The sequence below is a fragment of the Cheilinus undulatus genome, linkage group 2 (assembly GCF_018320785.1).
Source record: "Cheilinus undulatus linkage group 2, ASM1832078v1, whole genome shotgun sequence".
In the NCBI taxonomy this organism is placed as follows: domain Eukaryota; kingdom Metazoa; phylum Chordata; class Actinopteri; order Labriformes; family Labridae; genus Cheilinus; species Cheilinus undulatus.
Window position 1 is genome coordinate 6,523,527 of NC_054866.1, and position 27,157 is coordinate 6,550,683.

The following is a 27,157-nucleotide window of genomic DNA, read 5'->3' on the forward strand; positions in this document are numbered from 1 at the left end:
GGGCTGACCAGGACCCCTTGAAATCTGATTGGACCCCCTAAAATCCTTAAAATCATTGTCTATTTGCCTTGTCAACCACTAATTAGCCATTTAAGCATACCCAATCACAAAGCATAACTCAGCTTGTATTTGATTGTTTTTTTTCTAACATTAATATCCTCATGGCAAGGTGTAAGTGGCCCCACCATCCTTATATATTTTTGTATGTGGCCCTCAGTGGAAAAAAGTTTGGACGTCCCTGTCATATGTGAACAGGATCCAATAGTGCTTCTGTCTTCTCTGGGCCAGCTCATTTAAAATGCAATGAGGCAAAATGGGAAACTGTTCTGTGGTCACATGAAAGGTCATTTAGTCCATGCTGCTTTTTCAGTGGCTTTCACGCTAAGGGTTCGGTCCCAGATCCAAGTACACTTGAGCCAAAATTCACGCTCAGGCACCAGGCAAGCCCACTTGGAAAGGTGGTCTCAGGTGCGATTCAAGTGGACTCTGTTACCATTCAAATGAGACATGAATGCAACAGGGCAGAGAGTCATGTCAGCTTTATGATAAACCAGCATAATGAGAAACCCCCATATAGATGGATGCATTTATGACAACGTGTACTGAACAACAACATTAGTTCAACAGCAATAAATCCATAGTAGTATGAATCTGAATATGATGGTGCAACAAGCTTTATGCTATAAAGGAGGAGGCTGGGATGGAGGGGATTAAGCTTTTCCAGCAGCAGCAGAGTGGTGCATCAGCTTTGATGGAAGCAGGGATTAGTGAGAGGTACATCATGTTTAATTGCACTGCTGTGTTTAGAGAAAGAGCTGTGATTGGCTGAGGGAGCTGGGAGGCGATAGTTGGGATCAGCGGGCTGTCGGCTGATCACAGCTAGGCGTATGACGACTGTGTCTTGCATGAACACTGAGCTTCATTAAACAAGTCAACAGACGGTCTGTTATGGCTCACCTTACAGATGAACAGAAGTTGGAGTCAGCGAGATGAGATGCAAAGGCACTGAACATCTCTACTATATCAGTGCAGCGTTTGCCTATTTAATCCTCTGAGCTGCACATAGACGTGTAGACAGACATTGCTGCCATCTTAACAATGATGTTAAAAAATCCATGGTGGTAGGATGGACATTTTTAGAGGCTTAACACATAAACAATCTTCCCTTAGGTCATGACCCGAGTGGAAAGCAAGCCAGCAGGAGAGTGGAGGGGTAGTAACCAGGCCTAGTGTGAATGCATCCTTACTGTCACAACCACTGAAGGTCGACTAATCATGAGCTGCCTGAGTGAGAGACCATGACATGGTCATGAAGAAGACGCAATTTAAGGCGATGCCCCTGATTGGCTGAACCCAACTTTACACGAGAAACTTCTGTGTTCACTCAATTCAAAGAAAGACTAGTTCTCATGGAATTGAAATAAAAAACATGTTTATTTTAAATCTTGGCCAACAGTACTACATTACCCACAATCCTTTAAGGTCACAACAACATGTCTGATTGGCTGATCCCAACCTAAGACTCGAAACTTTCACTTTCAAGCCAGGCCTGCTGATAGAAGTGAATTAAATGGTTGCTAACAACAAAAGCACACTACATTACCCAAAATCCTCTACTGTCACAGCAAAATCTCTGATTGGTGGAGCTGAAAATTTCAGCTGTGGGCTGCTACCAGTGAAGTTAACAGTCAGTGAAAGAGTGGGCGGTTACTGTTGAGCTCTGTAGTGACGACAGATGGCGCCACATAAGCCATGTTTCCATCAGGGGGTCCGGTTTGATTCAGTTCAGTTTGGTATGGTTTGGTACGCTAAACCCCAAAATAGTTTGCGTTTCCACCGACACCCGTGCTCTCACTTGGGTGGGCGGGGCTGTAAAAGCATGCATGTGAAGTCACAGACAGCGCGAGTCTGCTGGTCTAGCCGCAGAGTTATAGAAAGGATGAGTGACAGAAATCAGTCTGGAATAAGCAGTAAACAGCTTTATTTCAGCTGAAAGTGCTTTTTTAAAAAATAACTACATTTTAATGATGTTAACCGCTGTCAGTTCAGATCCTCAGCTGATGGAATACGTGTACAGAGATGGTTTGAGTCTTAACGATACGTTAATATGTGAATATATCTAGTCTAGAACAGTTTATACAACAAAATATGAAAGTTCAGAGCTGTACTGTGAGAATTCGCCGCATTAAAAATAAAGTAAAAGTTCAGCTGGTGTTAAAATCAAGCTAGATTAAGTCAGAAATCCGGGGTGCGCTGATCTCGTTTTTAAAATAGTCTGCAGCCTAAAGTTTTACAAACACGTTCAACAACCACAGGTTTTCACAGGTTACCTGACATAAGACGTAGATAAATAACTAGTTACAGATGAGAATGAAGTGTTCTAAGGCTTCGTATTCACTAAACTTCTGTATTAATTTAGTTTCCCATCCATCGCGGATGGATCAGGCTGATGTGAGCCTTTGGGCTCTGCTTGGTGTTCTTAAAATCAGGTCCAGATAAACATGGAAACTTGATTTGTGGCCAGATACCAATATCCATAGACTAGGAAACAGTTTGGACCTCCGTCGAGTCCAGATATTTCCCATTTAGGCAGATATTGGTCCATTTTTCTCCCGTTTTCGCCCGCTTATCACAGCGCAGACTTCTATGTTTGAAGCCTGGAGGTGAGCAGCTGAGTCGCGCACTGACATGACATCAGTGCAGTCCCTATTGTTGTGTGTGTAGCTCCACCTTTTTGGTACAGTTAGGTAAGATTGGCACCCCTACTGAAGGGTGCCGAAAAGTGGGACGGTACGGGTCGCTTTTTTGGGACTCTTTCTCTATAGAAACGCCAAAAAAAGCGCACCAAACTGAGCCGGACCGCTTGGTGGAAATGACCTAATAGTCAGAGAGCACCAAGTAATTTAGTTGCAGTAGACAATTTCAACCTATAGGGGGCAGTCACTGTGCAAACCTGTAACACAAAATATAGAATTTGAATACTTCGTAATCAAATGTCAAGATTTGGGCCCTAACTGATGAACAGTATGATGAAATACACAGATACAGAGGTTTATGTCGTAATAAACCTCATTCTTCAAAGGTTCTCGCTGAAAAATAAGGTTAATTGGTAAAATGGATACCTTCTAATCCTGATGTATAGACTTCTTATTGTGGCTTTATCACAGAGCATATTTTAAAATGTCTACTTTTTCGTATTGTTAGTTGCTTGTTCACATTTCCTGTGCTTTTTTTACAAAAGCAAAGCACAAGAAAGCCTTCTGAGCACTCACACAGGTTTTAAGAGTTTTATTTTAATCTGATCACAAAGTCAGTCTGTTATGCTCTTCAGACTTTAAAGTCTACGTTCAAATAAAGCCACAATAATAAAAGAGTACTGCCCAGTGTCACTGTGAAAAGAAAAATAAACCCACTGGATGCAGAGTTACTATGAGTGACATTTTTATTGGGTCATGGATTAGCGTCTAAAGACCTTTAGACTCTACCTCCCCGGTTTCTGGGATCAGGTGACCTTTCTGCAGGACGTTCATGAGTGTCTGCCATGCTGGATCAATACTCCGTCAGCTGATCTCAGTATACGTGCAGCACTTATCCCCCCTGACCTCAGCTCCCTCAGGGGACACCTTCATGATCCAGCTGTCTTTATTTGTCATGGACAGAGACTCTTTTATCGACTTCTCTGTCAATAAAACCACCAAATTATCAGGCTAATTTAAAAGAGTCAGAAATAAAGATTTGCTTGAATCCAGTGCTAATTCCTGTGTGAGTTTCCAGTAAAGTACTGATTAAATCAGCATATGATAGAATTACATCCATATTTATATTTATAATCTGCTGCTATTCAACATGACAGATACTGCACGTGTTCTTGCAGTGTATTTTTAGTGACATACCCCAGCCCACATTTATGCCAGCATCCAGCAGGAAAAGGCCATCTGTGCGGGGCCCTCAGCCAGGTAAAGGTGACGTGGACTCGGCTGATCATAGCAGGCACGGGTCAGAGGCACAGAGCCCGTAAATAACCAAGACGTCACCACACAGGAGGGTGGAAGGAAGGAGAGTCAGTGAAGATCGCCAACAGTCAGACAATTAGAGGCAAACACTGGTGGTATGTTCACTATAAGAAGGCACAGTTAGGGCTAGGTAATATGACCTGAAATTCATATTATATTATTGTTTTACAAAATCAAAAGAGAGAACAAATGTAAATGCATATTCAGGTCTTATAATCCTCCAAAAACACCAATAACGACCTGCTCAACTCATCCAGCCCGGTCATGGTTACCAAAGAATTCACTAAGAGGGACACGTCCATTAAAGTCTTCAATTAGAAGCTTAACTGTACTAATTCTCTTCTCTGCTGCTGTGAAGTCCTCATTATTATTCAGAAGATTAATGGATGTGATGATGGTTTAAATATTATGGCGTATAATGGCTTTAAGGTTCTGTGTATGAGTGGGAATTTGTGTTGTAAAAGATGAGACTGTTGATGTTTGTGCTGAAAATGGCGTGTGTATTTGTGTGGAGCTGTCCGTGGTGCTGACTGGCTGCTGTCACTAATAGATTGAAGGAGGGAGAAAGGCTGTTAACAGCTGATTCTTCTCTCTCATGGAAATTTGGAGTGTTTGTTGAGATTGCTTCAGTATGTCCTTCAGATTGTATTGCGGATGCGGTCTGTGAACCAATGATCATGGATGCTGTTGTTAAAGGTAAACAGTAGGCTGCTATAATATGTGTGTGGTTGAATATGAAAATAATGATAATGGTTTTATCAGTGTCATTAAGGATAAAAATAAATAACTGGCTGATAATAGTGCTTACAGATTAAAAAAATAATTATGCATAATAAATCCATAAAAACCTCAAAATAAAAACGATGATTAAAATGCCATAAAAGAATAAAATAACGCAACTAAATGAAGAGTATTCGGCATGTTAAAGCATATCAATGCATGGCCACATACACTATATTGCCAAAAGTATTCACTCACCCATCCTAGTAATTGAAATCAGGTGTTCCAATCACTTCCATGGCCACAGGTGTATAAAATAAAGCACCTAGGCATGCAAACTGTTTCTACAAACATTTGTGAAAGAATAGGTCGCTCTCAGGAGCTCAGTGAATTCCAGCGTGGTACTGGGATAGGATGCCACCTGTGCAACAAGTCCAGTGGTGAAATGTTGTCAACTGTTAGTGGTATAATAACAAAGTGGAAGCGATTGGGAATGACAGCGACTCAGCCACCAAGTGGTCAGCCACATAAAATGACTGAGTGCCAACTTTCTGCAGAGTCAGTCGCTACAGACCTCCAAACTTCATGTGGCCTTCAGATTAGCTCAAGAACAGTGCGTAGAGAGCTTCATGGAATGGGCGCAATTCAAAGCGTCAGATACAGTGGTGAAAAGCACCACTGGACTCTAGAGCAGTGGAGACACGTTTTCTGGAGTGATGAATCGCGCTTCTCCATCTGGCAATCTGATGGACGAGTCTGGGTTTGGGGGTTGCCAGGAGAACAGTACTTGTCTGACTGCATGGTGCCAAGTGTAAAGTTTGGTGGAGGGGGGATTATGGTGTGGGGTTGTTTTTCAGGAGCTGGACTTGGCCCCTTAGTTCCAGTGAAAGGAACTCTGAATGCTTCAGCATACCAAGAGATTTTGGACAATTCCATGCTCCCAACTTTGTGGGAACAGTTTGGGGATGGCCCCTTCCTGTTCCAACATGACTGTGCACCAGTGCACAAAGCAAGGTCCATAAAGACATGGATGAGAGAGTTTGGTATGGATGAACTTGACTGGCCTGCACAGAGTCCTGACCTCAACCCGATAGAACACCTTTGGGATGAATTAGAGCGGAGACTGAGAGCCAGGTCTTCTCGTCCAACATCAGTGTGTGACCTCACAAATGCTCTGCTGGAAGAATGGTCAAAAATTCCCATAAACACACTCCTAAACCTTGTGGAAATCCTTCCTAGAAGAGTTGAAGCTGTTATAGCTGCAAAGGGTGGACCGACTTCATATTAAACCCTATGGATTAAGAATGGGATGTCACTTAAGTTTATATGCGAGTCAAGGCAGGTGAGTGAATACTTTTAGCAATATAGTGTACCTTTGCTCTATCAGTTATGTTGACAGGGAAGACTTCATTGTAAGGTTCAAATGTATTTTGTGGCTCTGTAAAGATGTTCTAGAAAGTGGTGAGGGCAAAAATGGCTCTTTCAGTCACTGAGTCACTGAACTTCCATAGGAAGCTCTACTGTACTACACAATCAAAATACAAGAAGAGCATTTAAACTATTAGAAGCTCTTCTGTACTCCATGATCACTGGTAAAGATCCATTGAGTTTCCTTCAGAAGCTCTACAGTACTCCAAAATACTAGTAGAGTTAAGTTTCCTTTAAAAGCTCTACTGTACTTTATGATTATAATATTAGTAAATTCACTGAACATCCATTTGAAGACAAACTAGGCTCTACAATCATAATGTTAGTAGAGTTGTTAGACAATAATTAGAAGCTCTACTTTACCATAAATTCATATTAGTTGAGTCTTGGAGCATTTATTAGAAGCTCTGCTCTACTTTGTACATTACTAGAGTCTTTTAACTTCCGTTAGAAGCTCCACTATACTGACTATGACATTGGTAGAGTCAGTAAAAATGGTAGCACCTTTATCTAACGGTGGTGTGCCCAGCTCCATCAGGAACACTCAAACACAAACATTAACTCCACCTCAGCCCTCTGATCTGCGTGATTCCCCTCCTGTCTCTCAGTCTCTCAGAGATGATAAATGTAGCGGGGCTGACCCCGGGCCCCGACTGTTCCTCTTATTAAACCACCCCTAGGTGTCACAGGAACCCCCGTAGGAGGAAATGAAAATCACCGCACTGCTGGAGTCACACAAACAGATACAGATAAGGGAGGAGGCAGATATGATAGACAGGAGCACATGAAGAAGGGGCTGATGGGAGGTCACACTGACAGACTTTACAGCTCTGTGGTTCTTTTACCTTCTTACAGGCGCTGATGGACGAGGCCATGGTGCTCTCCGTGCTGCCGCCCTCCACCTCCACTGAATCAGAGCCTTCAAACATGGCAGACGACTGGAAGTTGCTGCAGGGAAAAAGGGCGCCGAGTTAGCATTGTCAGAGAGAATTTATGTCAAGTCTTCAGCACTTCCCTTTGTTTTATAAAAAAGGAACAAACTGGGAATGGTTTGGGCAAAAGAAGTTTTACTAAAATTCTTACCAGGTACTCACTACGAGATAACAGAGCTGATTATCAGTCTGATTCCTCCTCTGACACAAGTCAGCAAAGACCAGATTATCTGACAGTCCTTGAGATTATCTGGACAGTTTTTCCAGTGGTGTGAGGTGCATCTGCTCGATTAAGGTAAAAATGATAATGACAATTATTTTAACTGATACTGAGGTCCCAAAAAAAAAAAAAAAAAAAAATCTGGAGTGGTCTAGTGAAAGTCTGGACTTAAATATGATGACCTTAAACAGACCGTTCATGCTGGAAAACACATCAATGTGCCTGAATTACAACAATTCTTTGAGGAAGAGTGGGACTAAATTCCTCCACAGTGATGTGAAAGACTCATTACCAGTTATCAGTAAATGCTTGCTTGCAGTTCTTGGGTGGTACAACAAGTTTTTAAGTTTAGGGGCAATAAGTTTTTTCTCATAGGGCCAGGTAGGTTTGATTACTTTTTTCTTAATTAATGAAATCATCACTTAAAAACTGCATTTTATATTTACTCTCATAATCTTTGGCTATATTTGGATGTGTTTGACGGTTTGCAACATTTAAGTGTGACAAAAATCCAAAGAAAATTAAATCAGGAAGGGGCAAATATATTTCCCCAGCTCTGCTCTTGTGAGGAAAATGCAGAGAATATTGGTAGTTTTGAAGTCTGTATTTTTTGACTCAAAATACACAAATGTTATTAAAAAACCTAAAATTTGTACAGCACTGCCTTCAAAATAACTTAAAATTTTCCAAAAAATAAAAGTTCTTCGTGCTTTTGGAAATAAAGGTGCTTCTACAAAGTGCAATGCTGGCACTGTTGTAAAGTTAAAGGCATTTTAATAAACCTTAATGCTACTACTGAACACTGAAATAATCATGCAATCATGTAATTAGACAGGTTGGAATTTCAGTTAGATTCATTGTGTTCTAAAGCATTGACTATGAAGGAAAAAAAATCAAGCACAGCGTTCAATCATAAACATCTTTTTTCATGATCATTGGAAGCAAACATTGTAATTGAGACTGAAAACGCCCAGCAACAGAGAGAGGCATGTCAAGACTGATTTAATCCTTTCTGATCTGTTCTTCTTGCCAAGACACACGGATACAAATTGAACAGAATTTATACATATATATATATATATATATAAATATATACACACACATATGCACACACACATTGCAATATATATATATATATATATATATATATGTATAGCAACATATAACCTTGCTCATAGTATCGTAACATATCTCAAAATATCATATCAGCACCCCTGTATCACGATGTGAATTGTATTGTATCGCCACATTTTTGCCAATACACAGCCCTACGTGAGGCCCATTGTCAGAACCAGCAACAAAAATACATAACATAAACTTTTTAACTTTATAATGTAACTCAACCATGGTATATGCAAAAAACATGGAAGATACTCAAATAAACAGTAAATCAACCCAAAGAGTGGAAAAACAATCTGTAGTGTACATACTATTCTGGCATGAACTTGTAGTTCTGTGATCTTGAGTCTACAGCTGACCCCTCTTCCTATTTCCACATCTTGGTGGAGCTAAGATGATGAAATGGGCCAGTTTTTGAAGGGATGCTGATACCCCATGTATGTGTGCCTGGATCCAGTCTGGGTCTTTAAAGTGAAACCAGTCTTGAACCAATTCTGATTTATGTGTTTTTTTCGCTGCACTGACTTGACAAGCACAAAGCCTGTCATATTTGTCCAAACGATCCAGCTGTAGTATTTTTCCAGAGAATTTATCTGACAGCTTGAGTAAAGTTGTGTCGTTGTTTTGATATTGTTAATTCCATCACTTCCATAATTCTTAGTCCACCCTGACAGGGTCAGCACAGCTTCACCATCACAGTTGCTAATTAAGAATATATTATGCACCAGTTCATGTCCAGCTGAAGGGACATCTTCAGCATCTACTGGAGCGTACAGAAAGTTCTTGTTTTTGGTCTTTACTGACAAGAACTTTAAATCACATTATTATTTATGAGGGCCAACTATCAGGGCTAAAGTTTCTTCAGGGATTTCTGTGAAGACTTTGCACAGACTCTTCCTTGCATGAGCTGTTCTTTCAGCCCATTAGGGAGCTCTGCCTCAGTCAGTCCCCCTCATTTCTGATAGAAAATAAGCTCTGGGAGAAGGGGCCATTTTAGTCATATGGAAGCCCCTGGCAAAAACATCATGAGGCCTCTAAAACAATTGTAGGGAGTGAAGAAAATCATTTTGAAGGCTTTCTTTCTTTATTGCAAAAAGTAACTAAAGCCCAGAGTTTCAGCTGAGGTTCATCTTTCCTGGAATCCAAATAAATGCCTTTATGACAACATGTTTTTATTGTCTTTATGACATCACATCGTTAGTGCCGTTATGACATCACATCTTTTATTGTCTTTATGACATCACATCATTAGTGCCTTTATGACATCATATGTCTTTAATGTCTTTATGACATCACATCATTAGTGCCTTTATGACATCATGTCTTTTATTGTCTTTATGACATCACATGGTTAGTGCCTTTAAGACATCATATGTCTTTAATGTCTTTATGACATCACGACGTTAGTGCCTTTATAACATCATATGTCTCTAATGTCTTTATGACATCACATCGTTAGTGCCTTTATGACATCATATGTCTTTAATGTCTTTATGACATCACATCGTTAGTGCCTTTATAACATCATATGTCGTTAGTGCCTTTATGACATCACGTCTTTTATTGTTTTTATGACATCATGTTGTAAGTGCCTTTATGACATCACGTCTTTTATTGTTTTTATGACATCATGTTGTAAGTGCCTTGATGACATCACGTCTTTTATTGTCTTTATAACATCATATGTCGTTAGTGCCTTTATGACATCAAGTCTTTTATTGTTTTTATGACATCATGTTGTAAGTGCCTTTATGACATCACGTCTTTTATTGTTTTTATGACATCATGTTGTAAGTGCCTTGATGACATCACGTCTTTTATTGTCTTTATAACATCATATGTCGTTAGTGCCTTTATGACATCACGTCTTTTATTGTTTTTATGACATCATGTTGTAAGTGCCTTTATGACATCACGTCTTTTATTGTTTTTATGACATCATGTTGTAAGTGCCTTTATGACATCACGTCTTTTATTGTCTTTATAACATCATATGTCATTAGTGCCTTTATGACATCATGTCTTCTATCGTTTTTATGACATCACGTCTTTTATTGTTTCTATGACATCACGTCGTTAGTGCCATTATGACATCACTTCTTTAATGTGTTTCTGACATCGCATCGTTAGTGCCTTTATGACATCACGTCTTTAATGTGTTTCTGACATCGCATCGTTAGTGCTTTTATGACATCATGTCTTGTATTGTCTTCATGAAGACTGGGAGGGAGGGTAAGACACACCCACTCTCTCCTTTCAACAGTCCCTTAACAGCCACAATATCATTCAGTCTATACATCTTTTTAGATTTGATTATTAGCCATCATGTCAGAACCATTCAAGGCAGCCTCATGGAGAAGACACTGTTTTTCATGGAATCAACCAAAAACATGGTTTGTTCACAATCTCTCAATGGCACTACATTACCAACAATCCTAAAGCATTACAGCAATGTCTCTGATTGATGGAGCATGAGCAATTGATAGTCGAGGTAAAAGTGGACTGTAACAGTTGAGCTTTGTGGTGATGACAAATGGTGCCACATATGTCACAGAGCACCAGATCAACTAAGAGAGAAATATCAAAAACATTCAGTTGCAGTGGAAGGTTTCAACTTGTAGAGGGCAGCCACTTCACTTACAATAAGTATAGGACCCTAACTGATCAACAGTACTACAGATACAACATATTTTTTGTTATTGTACTCAGATCATTTCACAGTCTTCCCTTAACGTGCATAGTTTTCTCAGAACTCCTCAGGGCAGTAGACACTTTGCACCATTAGTGAAGTTACTGACTCAGTTAGAAAAGTCTGGTCTATGGGGAGCAACCAAAATATACAATGGCACATATACTGAACATGATAGAACAGGAAGATTCAGTGTGCACCTTTCAGTTTCTGAGTGTATTTACATGGACTTCATTATTACAGTTTTGATCATATTAGGGAATCTTTGTTTACATGCTCACAAAGAGACTTGGTCATTCAAATCCCTGTATACATGAGAAAATGAGTTTCCTGGTTTCTGATCACGTCATCTTATCTTGGCAAGTAACTGTTATATTCATTTTTACAACACAAACTGTGGCATTAATTTATTCTGAGAAAAAGACCACTGTTAATTATTTTGGGCTAAATACCATTTATTGCCAAAATCACACTGAAGATATGGTATTCTTCTCATTCAAACAATATTCTAATAATTTAAAACCACCCAGCTGTGTAAGCCATCCTCCTGTTGTCTAAAAAAAATCCATCATCCATCCATCATTCATCCATCACATCCATCCATCCATCCATCCATCCATCCATCACATTCATCCATCACATCCATCCATCCATCCATCCATCCATCCATCCATCCATCCTTCACATCCATCCATCCATCCATCCATCCATCCATCCATCACATTCATCCATCCATCCATCCATCCATCCTTCACATCCATCCGTCCATCCATCCATCCATCCATCACATCCATCCATCCATACATACATCCATCCATCCATCACATTCATCCATCCATCCATCCATCCATCCATCCTTCACATCCATCCATCCATCCATCCATCCATCCATCCATCCATCCATCCATCACATCCATCCATCCATACATACATCCATCCATCCATCATCCATCCATCCATCAATCCATCATCCATCCATCCATCCACCACATTCATCCATCCATCCATCCATCATCCATCCATCCATCCATCATCCATCCATCCATCACATTCATCCATCAATCCATCCATCCATCCATCACATCCATCCATCCATCCATCCATCCATCCATCCATCCATTCACTCATCCATCACATCCATCCATCCATTTATTTTTCCATTTATCATCCATCCATCCATTTACTCATCCATCACATCCATCCATCCATTTACTCATCCATCACATCCATCCATCCATCCATCCATCCATCCGTCCATCCATCCATCCATCCATCACATCCATCCATCCATCCATTTACATATCCATCACATCCATCCATCCATCCATCCATCCATTCTTTCACTTATCCATCACATCCATCCATCACATTCAGCCATCCATCCATCCATCATCCATCCATCCATCCATCCATTCATCCATCACATCCATCCATCACATCCATCCATCCATCCATTCACTCATCCATCACATCCATCCATCCATTTATTTTTCCATTTATCATCCATCCATCCATTTACTCATCCATCACATCCATCCATCCATTTACTCATCCATCACATCCATCCATCCATCCATCACATCCATCCATCCGTCCATCCATCCATCCATCACATCCATCCATCCATCCATTTACATATCCATCACATCCATCCATCCATTCATTCACCCATTCCATCCATCCATCCATCCATCCATCCATCCATCAATCCATCCATTAATTCATTCGTCCATCCATTCATCCATCCCCCATTCATTTGTCCGTCCATCCGTCCATCCATCCATCCATCTATCCTGGATGGATGGACATATGATGTCATAAGGACATTTAACACATGTGATGTCATAGATTAATTTCTTTTAATTCTAGGGTAGATAAAGCTCTGCTGGAACTCTGGGTTTCAGTTCTTCTTTAACCTTTATACTTTAAGTTGAAGCCCAAGCCATGAGGCCCCTGGGTGCAAAGGGCTCCAGGGGAACGCCTACCTTTGCTCCATTGTAAAAAAAAAAATCCCTTGGCTGAGAGATGAAACTCTTAAAGTTACAGTTCCTTTTTCCAACCATGAAACATGATACCCCTACAAACATGAGTAGGTCTGTTGTTTAGCACACCACCAACCAAAACTAATCAACAATCTGAAGCCACAGGGATGTTGGTCAGACCACAGCAAGCCCAAACACGACACAGCAAACTCAGAAATCAGGAAGGCGTCATTATCCTGCGTGTCTGCTTTGGCAGAGATAAGCCAAATCGAAGCTTATCTAGAATGGCATTAATGAGGATCAATTTGCAAAATAAAGAGGCTGGGGATGCATATTTAAATAGGAGCAGCTGTTTTTTTCTCTAATCCACATATTTCAAAGCAAATCTATTGCATTTCATCTGAAAGCCCCCCGGGGATCTCACAACTGGATGTATTTGAATTAATGAACATGCTTGATGTAAATAATGGTGTCAGAGGAAGAGCCAGTTTGTGAATAGTTGGATTCAGAATGACTTTAAATCTGCTGCTGCTGTCTGCAGGCACGCGTTGACACATCCACTCACACAGGCAGATATTCTGCAGAGCAAATGCTGGATCCATGCAGCACACTGGAAAAGAACCACACTGTTAAAAAAACAGCTGTTAGAGGATGTGCCCCTCACAGTCAAGTGAAAAACACCAGCAGGATAGGATGGTCAAGTACGACCTTTTAAATCTTTGCACGCTTCCATCACGACACGCCAATGATTGACACATTGCCGTGCTCTTGTGCTCCAGGGCGCCAGGTATCCAGCAGGCATCCCCCAGATGTGAGGGCACAATTAACTCCTGGAACGTCTGGTTCTCAAGGACGGCCCCCGGCTCGCCACAATAATTCACTGTGACAGATTGAGTGGCTGAGGATTTCAACCTCTTACTGAAGGCTACAGCCTAGGGCCGGGAAACGTAGACCAAAAATCATCTCAGTATTTCATGCCTGAATGGCAATGCATGATAAATACTTCATTTCTGTAAAGACATGACAAATGGTCGTCACAGTAGAAGAAATCAAACTATAGTGAAACCTGTCTAACAAAATAGAAGTCCTATTGACCTACGGGTCAGTTCTTAGTGCTTGATCATAAAAGTTGACAATAAAAAGTACTGGCACCACTTTCATAAACTGAGGTTGTCAAATATTTCTGTATGTTTCTCCCAGTGTTTAAAAATGATAAATAATTATAGACCAGCAGCTTCCAGAAGGAGGAAATGGTTTGGCATCAGGCATCAGGGCCCAGATCTGACCTACTGTTAACCCCAAAGTCTGGTTCATTAGATTAGTGTAGACATAAACCATCGCCATGGCTGAGTCTGCTTTCAGAGGTTGTCCCAGCCATGATTCATGTGCACTTGAGTACAGTTTGAAGGAGATGTGCTCAAGAACAGGGTAAGCATCAACAAGTACAGAGTTGTAAATCCATGCAGCACAGGCCTATTGCATCCTCTGAGCTGCACAGTAGAAGTGGAAGTAGGAAGAGGCTCGTTGCAGGAGTGTTTTAAATAAAAAAAGTAGCAGGATGGGCTCCATCGTCCACATGGAGCATAAACAAAGGTTAGCCTAAGTGGTTAGCTTCTTCTCTCTTCTTCTTGGGGGATTTCAAACCATCTACAATACTTCATCTTTCTATATCATTAGAGCACAAACCAGTAATCTTTCCCTTATATTGACTGTTTTTGGAAAACTGGGTGGAGCTTGGAAGGGTGGAAAGTTGCCAGCGATGGATTACTATTTGGCAAAAATCCCCCAGCTTCACCAACATTCCGTCCTCTGCCTTTGATGATGTCATCCTTTAAAGCCTTTGATAGTTATTGGAAAGATGACGTCATCCTTCAAAGTTTAGAAACATTCCATCCTTTAAACCATCTGCCTTCATACCTTCGGAACGGAAGTGCTGTAATTTACCAGTACCGGTCTGGCAGGTACATTTATGAATTAACTACATTGTAGAGATTACAGACTAAGCAACATTTCATAAATAAAACAGAGAGAAGGTCAGAGGTCTAACCAAGGGGTAAATTATGTATATGCCAGTTTAAGAAATAGATATGCTAACAGTGGATCGTTTTAGCTTTGTCAGCTTTAGCTAAAGCTTGAAGCTACATAGTTATCATTACTACGTGAGCCAAAGTAGCTAAATCATCTTAAGCAATGGGAGATTTAGCAAATATACCTAAAGCAAACATAGCTTCTTAACATCACTACACAGCTTATGTAGATTATGCAGCTTAAGTTAGTTCTGTAGCTTTGTGAGCACAGATATCCATGATCTTTGTAAACTTAGCTTTAGCTACATTCGCCACGCGGCTTAGTTTTCTATGTAGCTCATGTAGTTAAGGTTAGCCTTGTTAACTTTGTAGCTTCATTAAAACAGATATCCATGACCTTTGTGAATTTAGCTTTAGCAACATTTGCTACATACCTAGGTTATCTACATAGCCTACACAGGATAAATTAAACTACCTGTATGGCTAATACAGCTGATAATGGCCGATTTATTGCAAAATTTTTTAGTTGTAAATATCAGTAGAAATTTTTCACAAGCTGATATTGATAAAACTGTGCATCCCTGAAACTATAAATCCACAATAAGACATTAAAAAGAGACGATCTTGTGGTCAGTTAGCATGTTAGTAGTTCTTCCTCTGAACCTTTAAGCTGATGCTTTAGCCTTCCTCTGTTGATTATATGTGGGTTAATCTTAATCGTATTCCAGTCCTACTTTATTTGGAAGCACTTTGCTGATCAATGTGTCAAGTTTGGCTCGTGCATGCTGCAGAAAGCGTCCACTATAATTAAAGCAGATCTGACAAATGTAGCTAAAGCAAACATAGCTACATAAGTTGTAAATAACATCGCAACGTAGCTTATACAGCTTATGTAGCTTAGATTAGTTCTGTAGCTTTGTTAGCATATATCCATGAGCTTTGCGATCTTTAGCTACATTTGTTACGCAACTCAGTTTTCTATGCAGCTTATGTAGTTAAGGTTAGCTTTGTTTTCTTTGTGGCTTCATTACCACAGATATCTATGAGCCCTATGAATTTAGCTTTAGCAACATTTGCTACATAGCTCTGTTATCTACATAGCCTACCCAGCTAATGAAGGTGCGTTTGCTATGTTAGAATGTCTTCATGCAACTTTTATCCTGTAAGCAAATTGTTTATTTCGCTTTTTCAAACCTTTTATAATTGGGTTTTGCAGGTCAGGTTTTTCACTTTTAACCCTTACCTCAACCCTCTCCCTAACCTAACCAAAAGTTTGTTTGGATTTTATTTTGATAGTTTTAGTGTGTGTCTATTCTGACTGATGCGGTAACGTTGTGTAAGAGGCAGTACAGTCAGCAGTCAGACCTCTCTCCAGGGGAGGGAGGTGCAGTCATGCTCAGGAAGGGTATGTCAGTCATTTAACACAAAGAAAGACAGAGTTCCATCTAAACTGACCTAGTAATTTATGCAGCACTCTTCAGTGGTTTGCTGTTGGTTGGGCAGAGAATGAAATCACGCCAGAGCTGATGGGATGCAGTTATCGGGAGTTGGTAACTCTATGGGGGGGTAGGGTTGTAAAGTTCCACCAATTATCCAATTCCAACTTCATGGAACACCCTGGATAATGTATCCCACTCCCATCCAAGAATTTCTGAATTCCAAGATCAGCTAAAATTCTCTACTACAGTGGTTCTCAACTGGTTCAGACTCAGGACCCACTGTTGACTCCTGAATGAGGAATTGTGACCCAAATATTTGACATTTTTCAACCAATCTAATTCATATTGTGCAAAATGGGTAGTTAAGCAAACAATTTTACCACACTGATGCGTTTCGGCTTGTAGCCTCCATCAGGGTCGTCCTGGATGACCATCCACCATCTTTGGACAACCCTGACGAAAGCTACAAGCGGAAACGTGTCGATCTAATAAAGTTGTTCTCTAAACCACAAGTGTTGCTGTAGGCTTTCTGTTTCCTTCAAGACTTTCTTCATCATGCACTTTTGAAGTTGGTGTGGTTGTGCCAGAATTATCCACTTCAGCCTTACAGCAAAAATTTCACAGGTTAAAACTCAGGCAGTGCAAAAATGTGTCAAAACAGAGAGACAGAGGACAATAAGCACGTTTTGAAGAGTTTCTTATAGCACAATATTTTCCCTTGGTGTCACACTTGAGCCCCAATGAAAAGAGCTCCACGACCCACTTTTGGGTCTCGACAGTGGCGTGCACAGACTTTTTCAAGGGCAGGGGCGAAAAGAAAAAAAAAAGGGCATATACAGCGCGTTCTCGCCACTGAAGAGGGCGCTAAGTTTGGCGTGTTTTCGTGGGCACTTTAGACATGTTTATATGTTCTACAAATGGCCCATTATATAGCCTTAAAACAGACTAGCTAGACAGACTACCCAAGTTAGTTTGTAGTTAGGATCAGCATCCACAAAAACTGTATAGATTCAATGCTGGACTGTGAAGAACACACAGAAATAAATAAATAAATCCCTAGGGGGTCTGGGGGTCTTCCCTCAGAACATTTTCAATTAAGTAGATGCCATTTCCTGTATTCTAGTGCATTTTAACACCATGCTAGCACCAGATAATCCAAACTGGTTCTGTGAGATATAGATCTGGCTCAATATAGATCAAGAAAGGGCCCAAAATAAAAGTCATTGCAACAGTACTGTTTCATAGTACTTCTTGGTCCTAATGGTCTTCTGGAGTTTAGTTTAGTGTTTCTTAACTCAAGAGAGTAGCTGTGTTTTGCCAACCGGTAGGGCACTTAAGCATGCTTTTTTACCACCCAAACAGGGCAGTTTATCCTGTTTGAACAGCCAAGAGGGCAATTAAGTTTTTTTTTTTCACTGAAGATGGCAGTTTAGTGTGTTTTGCCAATGAGGAGGGTACTTAACCCCTTAACGCCTGTTGTCGCATATTTGATACATACTTTTATGATACCTGTATCTAATCAATATACTTAATAAAATACTCAGAAAACTTATGAAAGCAATCTGATAAATGATAAAAATGCCCTCAAGTGGATTATCAGTTACCAAAAACACCTAATGAACAAAATGAGATACTAAAAATATAATTGTTAAATTTTATGGAAATTTTGATTTTTTAAAATTTCAGTAGAAAGTTAAATGAACATTTCAGTCCCAGAAAATTAGAATTTTCTGGCTACTATTTGTGTTTTCAGGCATTAAGGGGTTAAACACACCTTTTTGCCACCCAAGCAGGCAGTTTATTGTATTTTAACCAGCCAAGGGGGCAGTTTAGTGTGTTTTTTCCACCCATGAGGGCAGTTTAGTGTGTTTTTTCCACCCATGAGGGCAGTTTAGTGTGTTTTCCCTACCAGGAGGGTAAGTCAGCACGCGTTTTGGCTCCCAAGGGGACACTTTAGTGTGTTTTGGCTCCAAAGAGGGCACTTTAGCACACATGTTGGCTCCCAAGAGGGCACTTTAGTGTGTTTTGGCTCCCAAGGGGACACTTTAGCGTGTTTTAGCTCCCAAGAGGGCACTTTAGTGTGTTTTGGCTCCAAAGAGGGCACTTTAGCACACATGTTGGCTCCCAAGAGGGCACTTTAGCGTGTTTTAGCTCCCAAGAGGGCACTTTAGTGCGCAACAATTGGGTGACAGCCCCCCATCCCCCTGTGCACACCACTGGGTCTCAACCCACCAGTTGAGAAACACTGCTGTACTATATATTGTGCAGGGGTTTGAAGGTAATTTGAATCATTAAAGTAAGAAATTGTCCATTATGTGTCCAGAAAGGTTTTGTTCATGCCTTCATTTATTTGCCGAGCACTTTGCAACCCCATTATAAAAGGTGCTATACAAATATATGCAAATAAAGTTATTATTATTACTATTATTGTTATTATTATTTGATGTATCTTTGTCATTTAATGATTTTTCTTTTGGTATAATGTTGAATCCAGTAACATATATACACAGTTAGGGATGCTCAGTACTGATGTTTGATGATATCAGACATGCTGATATTTGCAAACTGACTTCAGCTGATACCTATACAGCCAATATAGCTGATAAAGGCCAATGTTTTATTTTTTTGTAAATATCAGCAGAAATTTTTCACAAGCTGATATTGACAACACCGTGCATCCCTGAAACTATAAATCCACATTAAGACATTACAAATAGGCCAGATGATCTTGAGGTCAAATAGCATGTTAGTAGTTCTCTCTGTGAACCTTTAAGCTGATGCTTTAGCCTTCCTCTGTTGATTATATGTGGGTTAACTTTATAAACTAGATGTATTTTCCATCCCTACTTTATTTGGAAGCACTTTGCTGATCATTGTGTCAAGTTTGGCTCGTGCAGGCTGCAGAAAGCGTCTACTATATTTAAAGCAGTTGAATGAGCCAAGCTTCACACTAACAAACTCAATCAGACATGATATTTTTATCCACATGTGTCCATGAGTGGAGCAGAGACATCTTGTTTACTGGCAGTCAGCTGTGAAAGCGGCTTTACTGCACCACTCTGCGTGGATTTTGGTGCGCTGTTTTCCACACTTAAACACGCACTGATACACTCTGTACTGGAGGGGGAATCACTGCGATTTCCCTCAAAAGAGAAGCCGATATAAAAGACGATATTCCACTCCTGATGTGATGCTTTAGTAGAAAAAATGTAAATATCAAAAATATGTGAAACAGCATCAAAAACATAAATGTGCATCAACAGCCTCGGTTAAAGTGATGACAGTAGCATTAGATAGAATCACATACAGCCTGGATGGAGACGGTCTGGTTAGCGCAGAGAAATGACCGTAAAGAGTCTCTTACCTCGGTGTTTTCAGAAGGCACTTAGCTCCCGCCATTCCGTCAAAAATAGATCAACTATCCTCCACGATTATTGTGATTATTTCCCGAGTGGGGGCAGGGGGACAGGGGGAAGTACAGCGCAGCGCTTCGACGCGTAATTGTCCCCGGGATACTCTCCGGTCCAGATGCGCATCCCAAACCGAGCACTGAAGGAATCCAGAAGTGTTCCACCGTGAACCAAAGAGGAGTTTGAGACCAGAAAGAGAACCAGAATCACCAGCATTAGCAGCAAAGACCCCTGCTTGCCCTGCGCCTCCGTCCTCCGAGCGAGCCCCTCGTGGATCAAACGTACTGTGAGCTGCACGACGTAGGCAAGGGCATGGATAGGGACCGTGCGCGCGCATGTCGACGCACTTGCATATGTACAAACTGACGCACGCGCACACGTACGTTGCCGTTTTGCCTCCCGTTTGCCAGAAGAGTGCCAAAAAACCCCGGACAGCTAAAACGGTGTCCAAGTAGGGGAGACCGGGGTCTGCTGCAACAGTTTTTTCACAGCCAGACCACAGGGCTGTGTTCCATCATGTTCAAATCAAAAATATGACCTGATTTCATGCTGATTTCTATCTTAAATTCTGTGAAGCAGACATGAAACAATCTGAGGAGGACATGTTTTCTGATTATTCTGGGTCAGTGTAATTTTTCGTGTTATGTTGATATATTAAACCCTTGCTCCACGCCTGTCCTACCCACTTATCCAAAAGATGTCATTATGGCCTACTATTTGGGGAAAGGTCCCTGACATCCCCAGCTTCACTAACATTCCATCCTCTGCCTCTGATTTTATTATCCTTTAAAGTTCATACAACATTCCATCATCTGCATTTGACCCTTCAAGTTCTAAGCTATTTTTAATACATTTGTTGCCCGGACTTATTGTCTTAAAAACCTTATAAAACACCAACTCTACGGTACACATGCAAGCCATAACCATCCTTTGTTTTTCTGGACAATTTGGGCTTTAAGAATCCGTGTGCTGCAGTGATGTCACTTGAATTAAAAATGATTGAACTATAAAGACAAAAGAAAAAGCTAAATTGTTAAATAAAAGATATTTATGTGTGACGTACAGTAAACAGTAATGACTTTTTTGCACAAACTTGCCCTCCTGTGAAAAAAAAATCATCCTGTGTCAAAAAGCCTTCAAAATATTCCCATATTTACAATAAAAAACCCTGCGCTTCTTTGCATTGGCAAAATTTGTGCCATTATTCAAAGCAGCTCCTGTCTGCAGTAACACTGACGGACACATCACAGGCTCTCTGTGTCTCTTTCTCTACACAATGAGCTATTCTGGCCGTCTGCACTATTACGTCTGTGTAAAGACGTGCACGGTTTGGCAGTGCATGATGTGTGGATAGACCAGCCAACAGCTGGTTGACAGCCTGTCAGAAAGCATTGTGAGATACAAATATGGCGATAAGCATTAGTCACTAGCTGCAGAAACAATCAAAAAATGATACAAAATGATGAATTAAAAGACGCTGAGCATCAGATTTACTGATGTGGGTTTAATCTTTAAAGACCTGTTGCACCACATTATGTAACAACACCGCATTATGTAATAATGTAATACATTTTCAATTCATTATGTAATAACGCCACATTTTGTAAGCCACTAAGCGGTTAGGGTTAGTAGTGTTATTACACTGCATTATTATATAATGCGGTGTAATAACACCGCATTATGTAATAATGTAATACATTTTCAATTCATTATGTAATAACGCCACATTTTGTAAGCCACTAAGCGGTTAGGGTTAGGACAAGGTAGTAGGGTATACCCTGGAGCACACCTTAAGTCCTAGGGTTAAGGTTAGGTGTTTCGTCTAGAGCCCTGAAGGGGGGTTAGGTTTAGGCACAAGTCACTAAGCAGTAAGAGTTTGGGCAAGGTAGTTGGGTAGGACATACCTTGGAGCCCACACTAAGTCCTATGGTAGGGTTATTACATAATGTGACATCTTTACATAATGTGGTGCTACAAGACCCAAGAGAGACACCCAAGTTCCAGGCTCTCTAGAAAAACTTCCATCAGGAATTTGAAGGCATGGATAGCATGACTGGAATGGCACAATGGCTAGCAAGAGGGAATAAAGTAAGAGAATGTGATCTATGGTTCAAAAGTTGTAGTCACATCTTGTCAAATACAATTCTGGTCTAAAAGGGTTTAAGTCTTTAGTAAGCTTTAGAATGATGATGCAAACCCCATTTCGCCTTCTGCCTTTGATGATATCATCCTTTGAAGTCTTTAATAGGCTCTATAAAGATGATGTCATCCTTAGAAGCTTATTGAACATTCCAATCCCTGCCTTTGATGATGACATCTTTTAAGGTATTTTGAGTCTTTTAAAGTTTTATAAAGATGATGTCATCTTTTAAAGCTTATTAAATGTTCCAATGTCAGCCTTTGATGATGTCATCCTTTAAAGTCATCTTAGTCTCTTAAAAGTTTTGTAAAGATGATGTCATGCTTGAAAGCTTATTAAACATCCCATCATCTGCCTTTGATGATGTCATCCTTTAAAGTGTTCAATAGGCTTTATAAAGATGATGTCATCCTTTAAAGCTTATGAAACATTCCATCCTTTGCCTTTTATGATGTCATTTTTAGAGTCTTTAATAGGATTTAGAAAGATGATGTCATCCTTTAAAGCTTAGTAAACATTCCATCCTCTGCCTTTGATGATGTCATTTTTAGAGTCTTCAATAGGATTTAGAAAGATGATGTCATCCTTTAAAGCTTATTAAACAATCCCCTCCTTGCCTTTGCATATCTAGGCCCATCTAGGCCTCCAGTTGTTATTCCAAACAAACCAGTACCCCAAAGATCTATTAGCTAAATCATATATTAGTATGTCTTTTAAAAGCATGTTTATGAAAACATGAGGGAGAAAAGCTGTTTAAGAGGCACTGCTAGCCTCTAAGTTGGTGGCTAATTGGTCCCCATTCCTTCTTATCAACAGCAGCTTTACTGCACACAGCATGTAGGGATGAAATGATGTATGGGCTGATATTTGAATAATAGGAGGGACAGTAAGTTCCAATATCTGGTTGTCACTGATCCACTATTCTGCTGTCTCTTAAACAATCATCTATTTTTGAACTCAGAGAACATTTTGAAGAAATCATAGATCCTTTTACTCGAAGCCCTTAACTTTGGTGATGGCTGTGAAATAGAGGGTGCACAAACACAAACAGAACCTCCACATTCTCTGAACTGCCACTTGAGACAGCCATCATCTCTATGGCTCAGCAGCAATAGGAGAGCTTTAAAAGTAAAATCGATGTGATGGTTTGGCTAAAATTTCTTTCTGTGGGCCATTAGGGAGGTCAACACATAATCAGACGGGGGTAAAAGGAGCCATAACCCCCAAGTCTGTTTTATCCCACAGTTGGCACAATGAGGCAGAGGGCAGAGAAACGAGGAAAATGGAGGATATTCAGAGAAGAGGGCTCCTGATGAGATGATCTAAGAGAGAGAGAGAGGACAGAGCTGCTCGTGCATTCCTTCAGACACTAAAGCATATGTCTTCTCTCTGCTGAGAGGAGGATTTCTGCAGAGACCATACTCATCTTCAGCCATTTCTCCTGTCATTCTGGATTATTAACCCCATTCAGCAATTCAGTGGTGAGGGAATTGCCTGTCTGTGAGGTGATCTCTGAATCACAGCAACTAACGGGGGTCTGCTGATGTCTGATAGACAAAGACTAAAGGCCTCATTAAATGTCAGACACTGAGAGGATGAAGATTTAATTAGTATGGTGCACTTTAATCAGAGTATTAACAATACACATCAATGTAAATGTGCCAGGATTAGTGCAAAAGCTAAATCTACTCCATTGTCCTAGGGCAGGTTATCACACACAAAAAAGTAAAAAAAATCAGAAAATAAGAAAAAAAAAAAAGAAAATAATGGTTATTTTTCAAGAAAAAAATGAGTTTATAAAGTCCTTAATTAACAAGGACAACACTCAAAGTTTCAAGGAAAAAAAAATAAATTTAAAAGGAAAATTTAAAAGAAGAAAATCAGTTATACAGTTTTGTGGAAATATGGAGCATAAAAATCAAGGAATATGAGGAAAACATTTAAAATGTTCAAATATAAAACATCAAAATGTACATGGAAAACCCTCAGATTTAAAGTTGAAAGTCATTAATTTACAAGAACAAGACTCAATAATTTTAAACTCAGGAGTCTGAAATTTATGGGGAAATAATTCCATAATTAAAAGGTCACAAATTTAACCCAAGTGGAAAAAACTTGAAATGTGGAGTTTAAACAGTCATGATTTTTTTTTCTTTTTTTTTTTGGGGGGGGGGGGGGGGTTTTTTTGTTAGATTTAAAACTTAAAAGTTTAAGAATAAACTTGAACACCTTCAGAAATGGAGTTTAGAAAGTCATGGTTTATGGTGGGGGGGCACATTTTTTCAGTTTATGTCAAAAATTTATGACAAAAAGCTGAAATTTTCAAATTTTTGAAAGCAAAACTTAACTCATTGAGTGCCATATATATATATATATATATATACACATATTTATATATGTCAGTGTTTTTTCAGTGGCTGGCACAGGGGGCACTCTTACGCTCCCTGTGAGTAATTTTGGGGCTTCTGGGATACGTAGTCCGAACACTACAGTTGGAAGAGACGGTAGATCAAAGCCACTGAGATCACAGAGAAGTGGAGACGCAGGAATGGAGGTAACCTAAGCTAGAAGTTCTAAAATATTCAGTATCGGCACAAAATGCCCCCCAACAAACTGAGGGAGTCAAATTCTATTTCAAAAAATTCCATATTATAGGTCATATATTTAATCTATATAACATATTTTATATTATATTACTTCTATAATTTTCAGGCAGTGCCAGGGGACACGCAAGCAGGAGGGGACGTGGGCGTATCGGGGGTCCCATGGCGGCCGTCCAGTTGTATTGTGCTGTATTTTTGTATTCATTGTTATTTTTTTTATTTATTTTACAATAAAGCACATTTGTAATACAATTTTCAGACGTCTTTTATGTCATTGAAGGCAAAATTATAACATTCAAATCACTGTTCTGCTTGACAGACTCTCTTTCACAAAAATGCATTTTTCTCAGCTTTCTAGAAAAAAGTGGTCTTTTTGGTGAAACTAGCCTCTGTTCAACTTCAGATAAATCAAGAACGGAACAAGGTGCAAACAAACCTTTTTTGTTTGATAAAATAGAGAGTTTCTTCTTTCATTTGAGCTATTCAGTGTTTTCAGAGTCATAGTATAAAATATTCTGTGGGTCTTCAAAGACGAGTCAAAATGGCCAAAAACGCTGGCACAAGCCACTTTCCATTTTATAACAGGGCTGGCACTCAATGAGTTAAATAGGGAAAAAAAAGCTAAATACCAAAAGATTCTTTTTTTTTTTCAAACTAAAAATCAGTAATTAATGAGGAAAAAAATCTCAAAATTTTAAAGGTCATTATCTATGAAGAAAATTTAAAATTGTTCAGTTTAAAAAGTCATTAATTAAGTGGGAATAAGAGTAAAAACGTTTTACATTTACAAGGAAAAAGACAGGAATTTTCACAGTTTAAAAAAGTTGCAAATAAACAAGAAGCAAAACCTTGAATTTTTGAGTATAGAAAGTTGAAAATAGCCGACTGCATGGAGGAATAATCCTGCCAGACGAATCAGTTTCCCTCTTACCAGGTCTGCAGTTTAGAGCTGAATCAGAGTCTAATTTCACCGGGACTGATCAGTGAGGAAATATTTGTGATTTTATCCCAGAATCTTTACTCTATCATTCCCATCTGGACTTAGAAGAGACATTTCTGTAAAATGGAGTGTGTTATAGTTTATCAGACAGCTGACCTGGAATATTCCAGACTACGATGACAACACTGGAGCTCCTCACCGTGAGCGTAACGTCACAGGAACATGGCCGCTGTTAGGTTACTGCCTATTCACGATGAAGACGCCCACACTGAAACTCCATACAGTGACATAAACAGTTTAATGAAATAAAGCATTGTTCTGTCTCAGACGGCTCGGGCTATGTGGTTATGTTCTCTACAATCTCATTTCATGCTCCATGGCTAAAGAAAATGCTTTTTCCAGCTCAGTATATCTGAGAATAATTATTACAACAAGGTACAAGTGAAAAAAATGTATGCTTGCTCTTCTTTTAATGTCTCAGAAGAAAAGAGAAACAGAAATCGCTCTGCTGCAGAGGAAAAAAGCACATCAGACAATTATTGTTTAATCATAAAGAGTGGAACTCATCTACATTTTAGTGTCTGAGAAGCTGAGACGCTCTCAGAGGAGAGAGTCTCCTCCAATCACCAGCCTGTACCGTGGAGTGAGAATAAACGCCATAAAGACTCTTATGGACTAATACTAGACTAAAACATTTGGAGTTTTCGTCGACTAAAACTAGACCAAAACTAAGAAGGATAGAAATGACTAAAATGTGACTAAAACCAAAAGACATTTTATTTAAAGACTAAAATTGAGACTAAAATTAAAAATAGCTGCCATAGTATCGAGGCATGGATTAAAGGTGTTTTCTCATGTTAGGCTCCTGTTACTTACATTTAAACACCTGGCTGGAGTGAGAACAAGGTATTTTGTTTATAGCATTTTATGTGTTTTTATGATTGTGTTTGTAAAAGTAGAGGTACTTTTGACATTAACTCCTCTCTAAAAAGTTTCTGTTTATCTAGTTTCTCATGATTAGCCGCCACAAGCATGCTATGGGTCGCACTCATGTTAGCTTTTTGTGGTTACATGATGTGGATATTAAAGCAGCTTAAAGATTTTTTTTGTGTATGTTTTGCATATTTTTCTGTTATTACAAGAGCTGTATTTTATTTGGATTCAGAAGGAAAGGAATTGTGTTCAAATGTCAAGGTCGAAGGCTGAACACAATTAAAGGCTTCATGAAACATCAGTACGCCTCATTATTGTCTGGCCGGGGTTTAGCTACAGTGCTGATGAAAAACAGCTGGATGAGCATTTTGCAACTAATTAGGTTAATTAGCTACAGGTCTGTAATATGATTGGGATCAGAAGGAGCATTTTAAAGAAGCAGAGTCTCTCAGAGGTGAAGAGGGGCAGAGGCTCACTAATCTGAGAAAAACTTTACGTTCATTCGTGGAACAATTTCAGAAAAATGGTCCTCAATGTAAAATTCTGAAGACTACATATCCCA

General features: G+C 39.7%; 1 protein-coding gene across 1 annotated transcript in view; it reads right to left on the reverse strand.

The window, feature by feature from the left end:
* Nucleotides 1-20,181, reverse strand: part of LOC121524352 (SPHK1 interactor, AKAP domain containing) — an 84,997-nt gene extending 64,816 nt beyond the window's left edge. The window contains exons 1-2 of the mRNA XM_041809702.1: nucleotides 19,934-20,181; nucleotides 7,007-7,109 (exon numbers count right to left, since the gene is read on the reverse strand). Coding sequence (XP_041665636.1) covers nucleotides 7,007-7,109; nucleotides 19,934-19,968 — 138 coding nt within the window. The 5' untranslated portion in view covers nucleotides 19,969-20,181. The remainder of the gene's footprint in view (nucleotides 1-7,006; nucleotides 7,110-19,933) is intronic.
* Nucleotides 20,182-27,157: the final 6,976 nt, after the last annotated feature.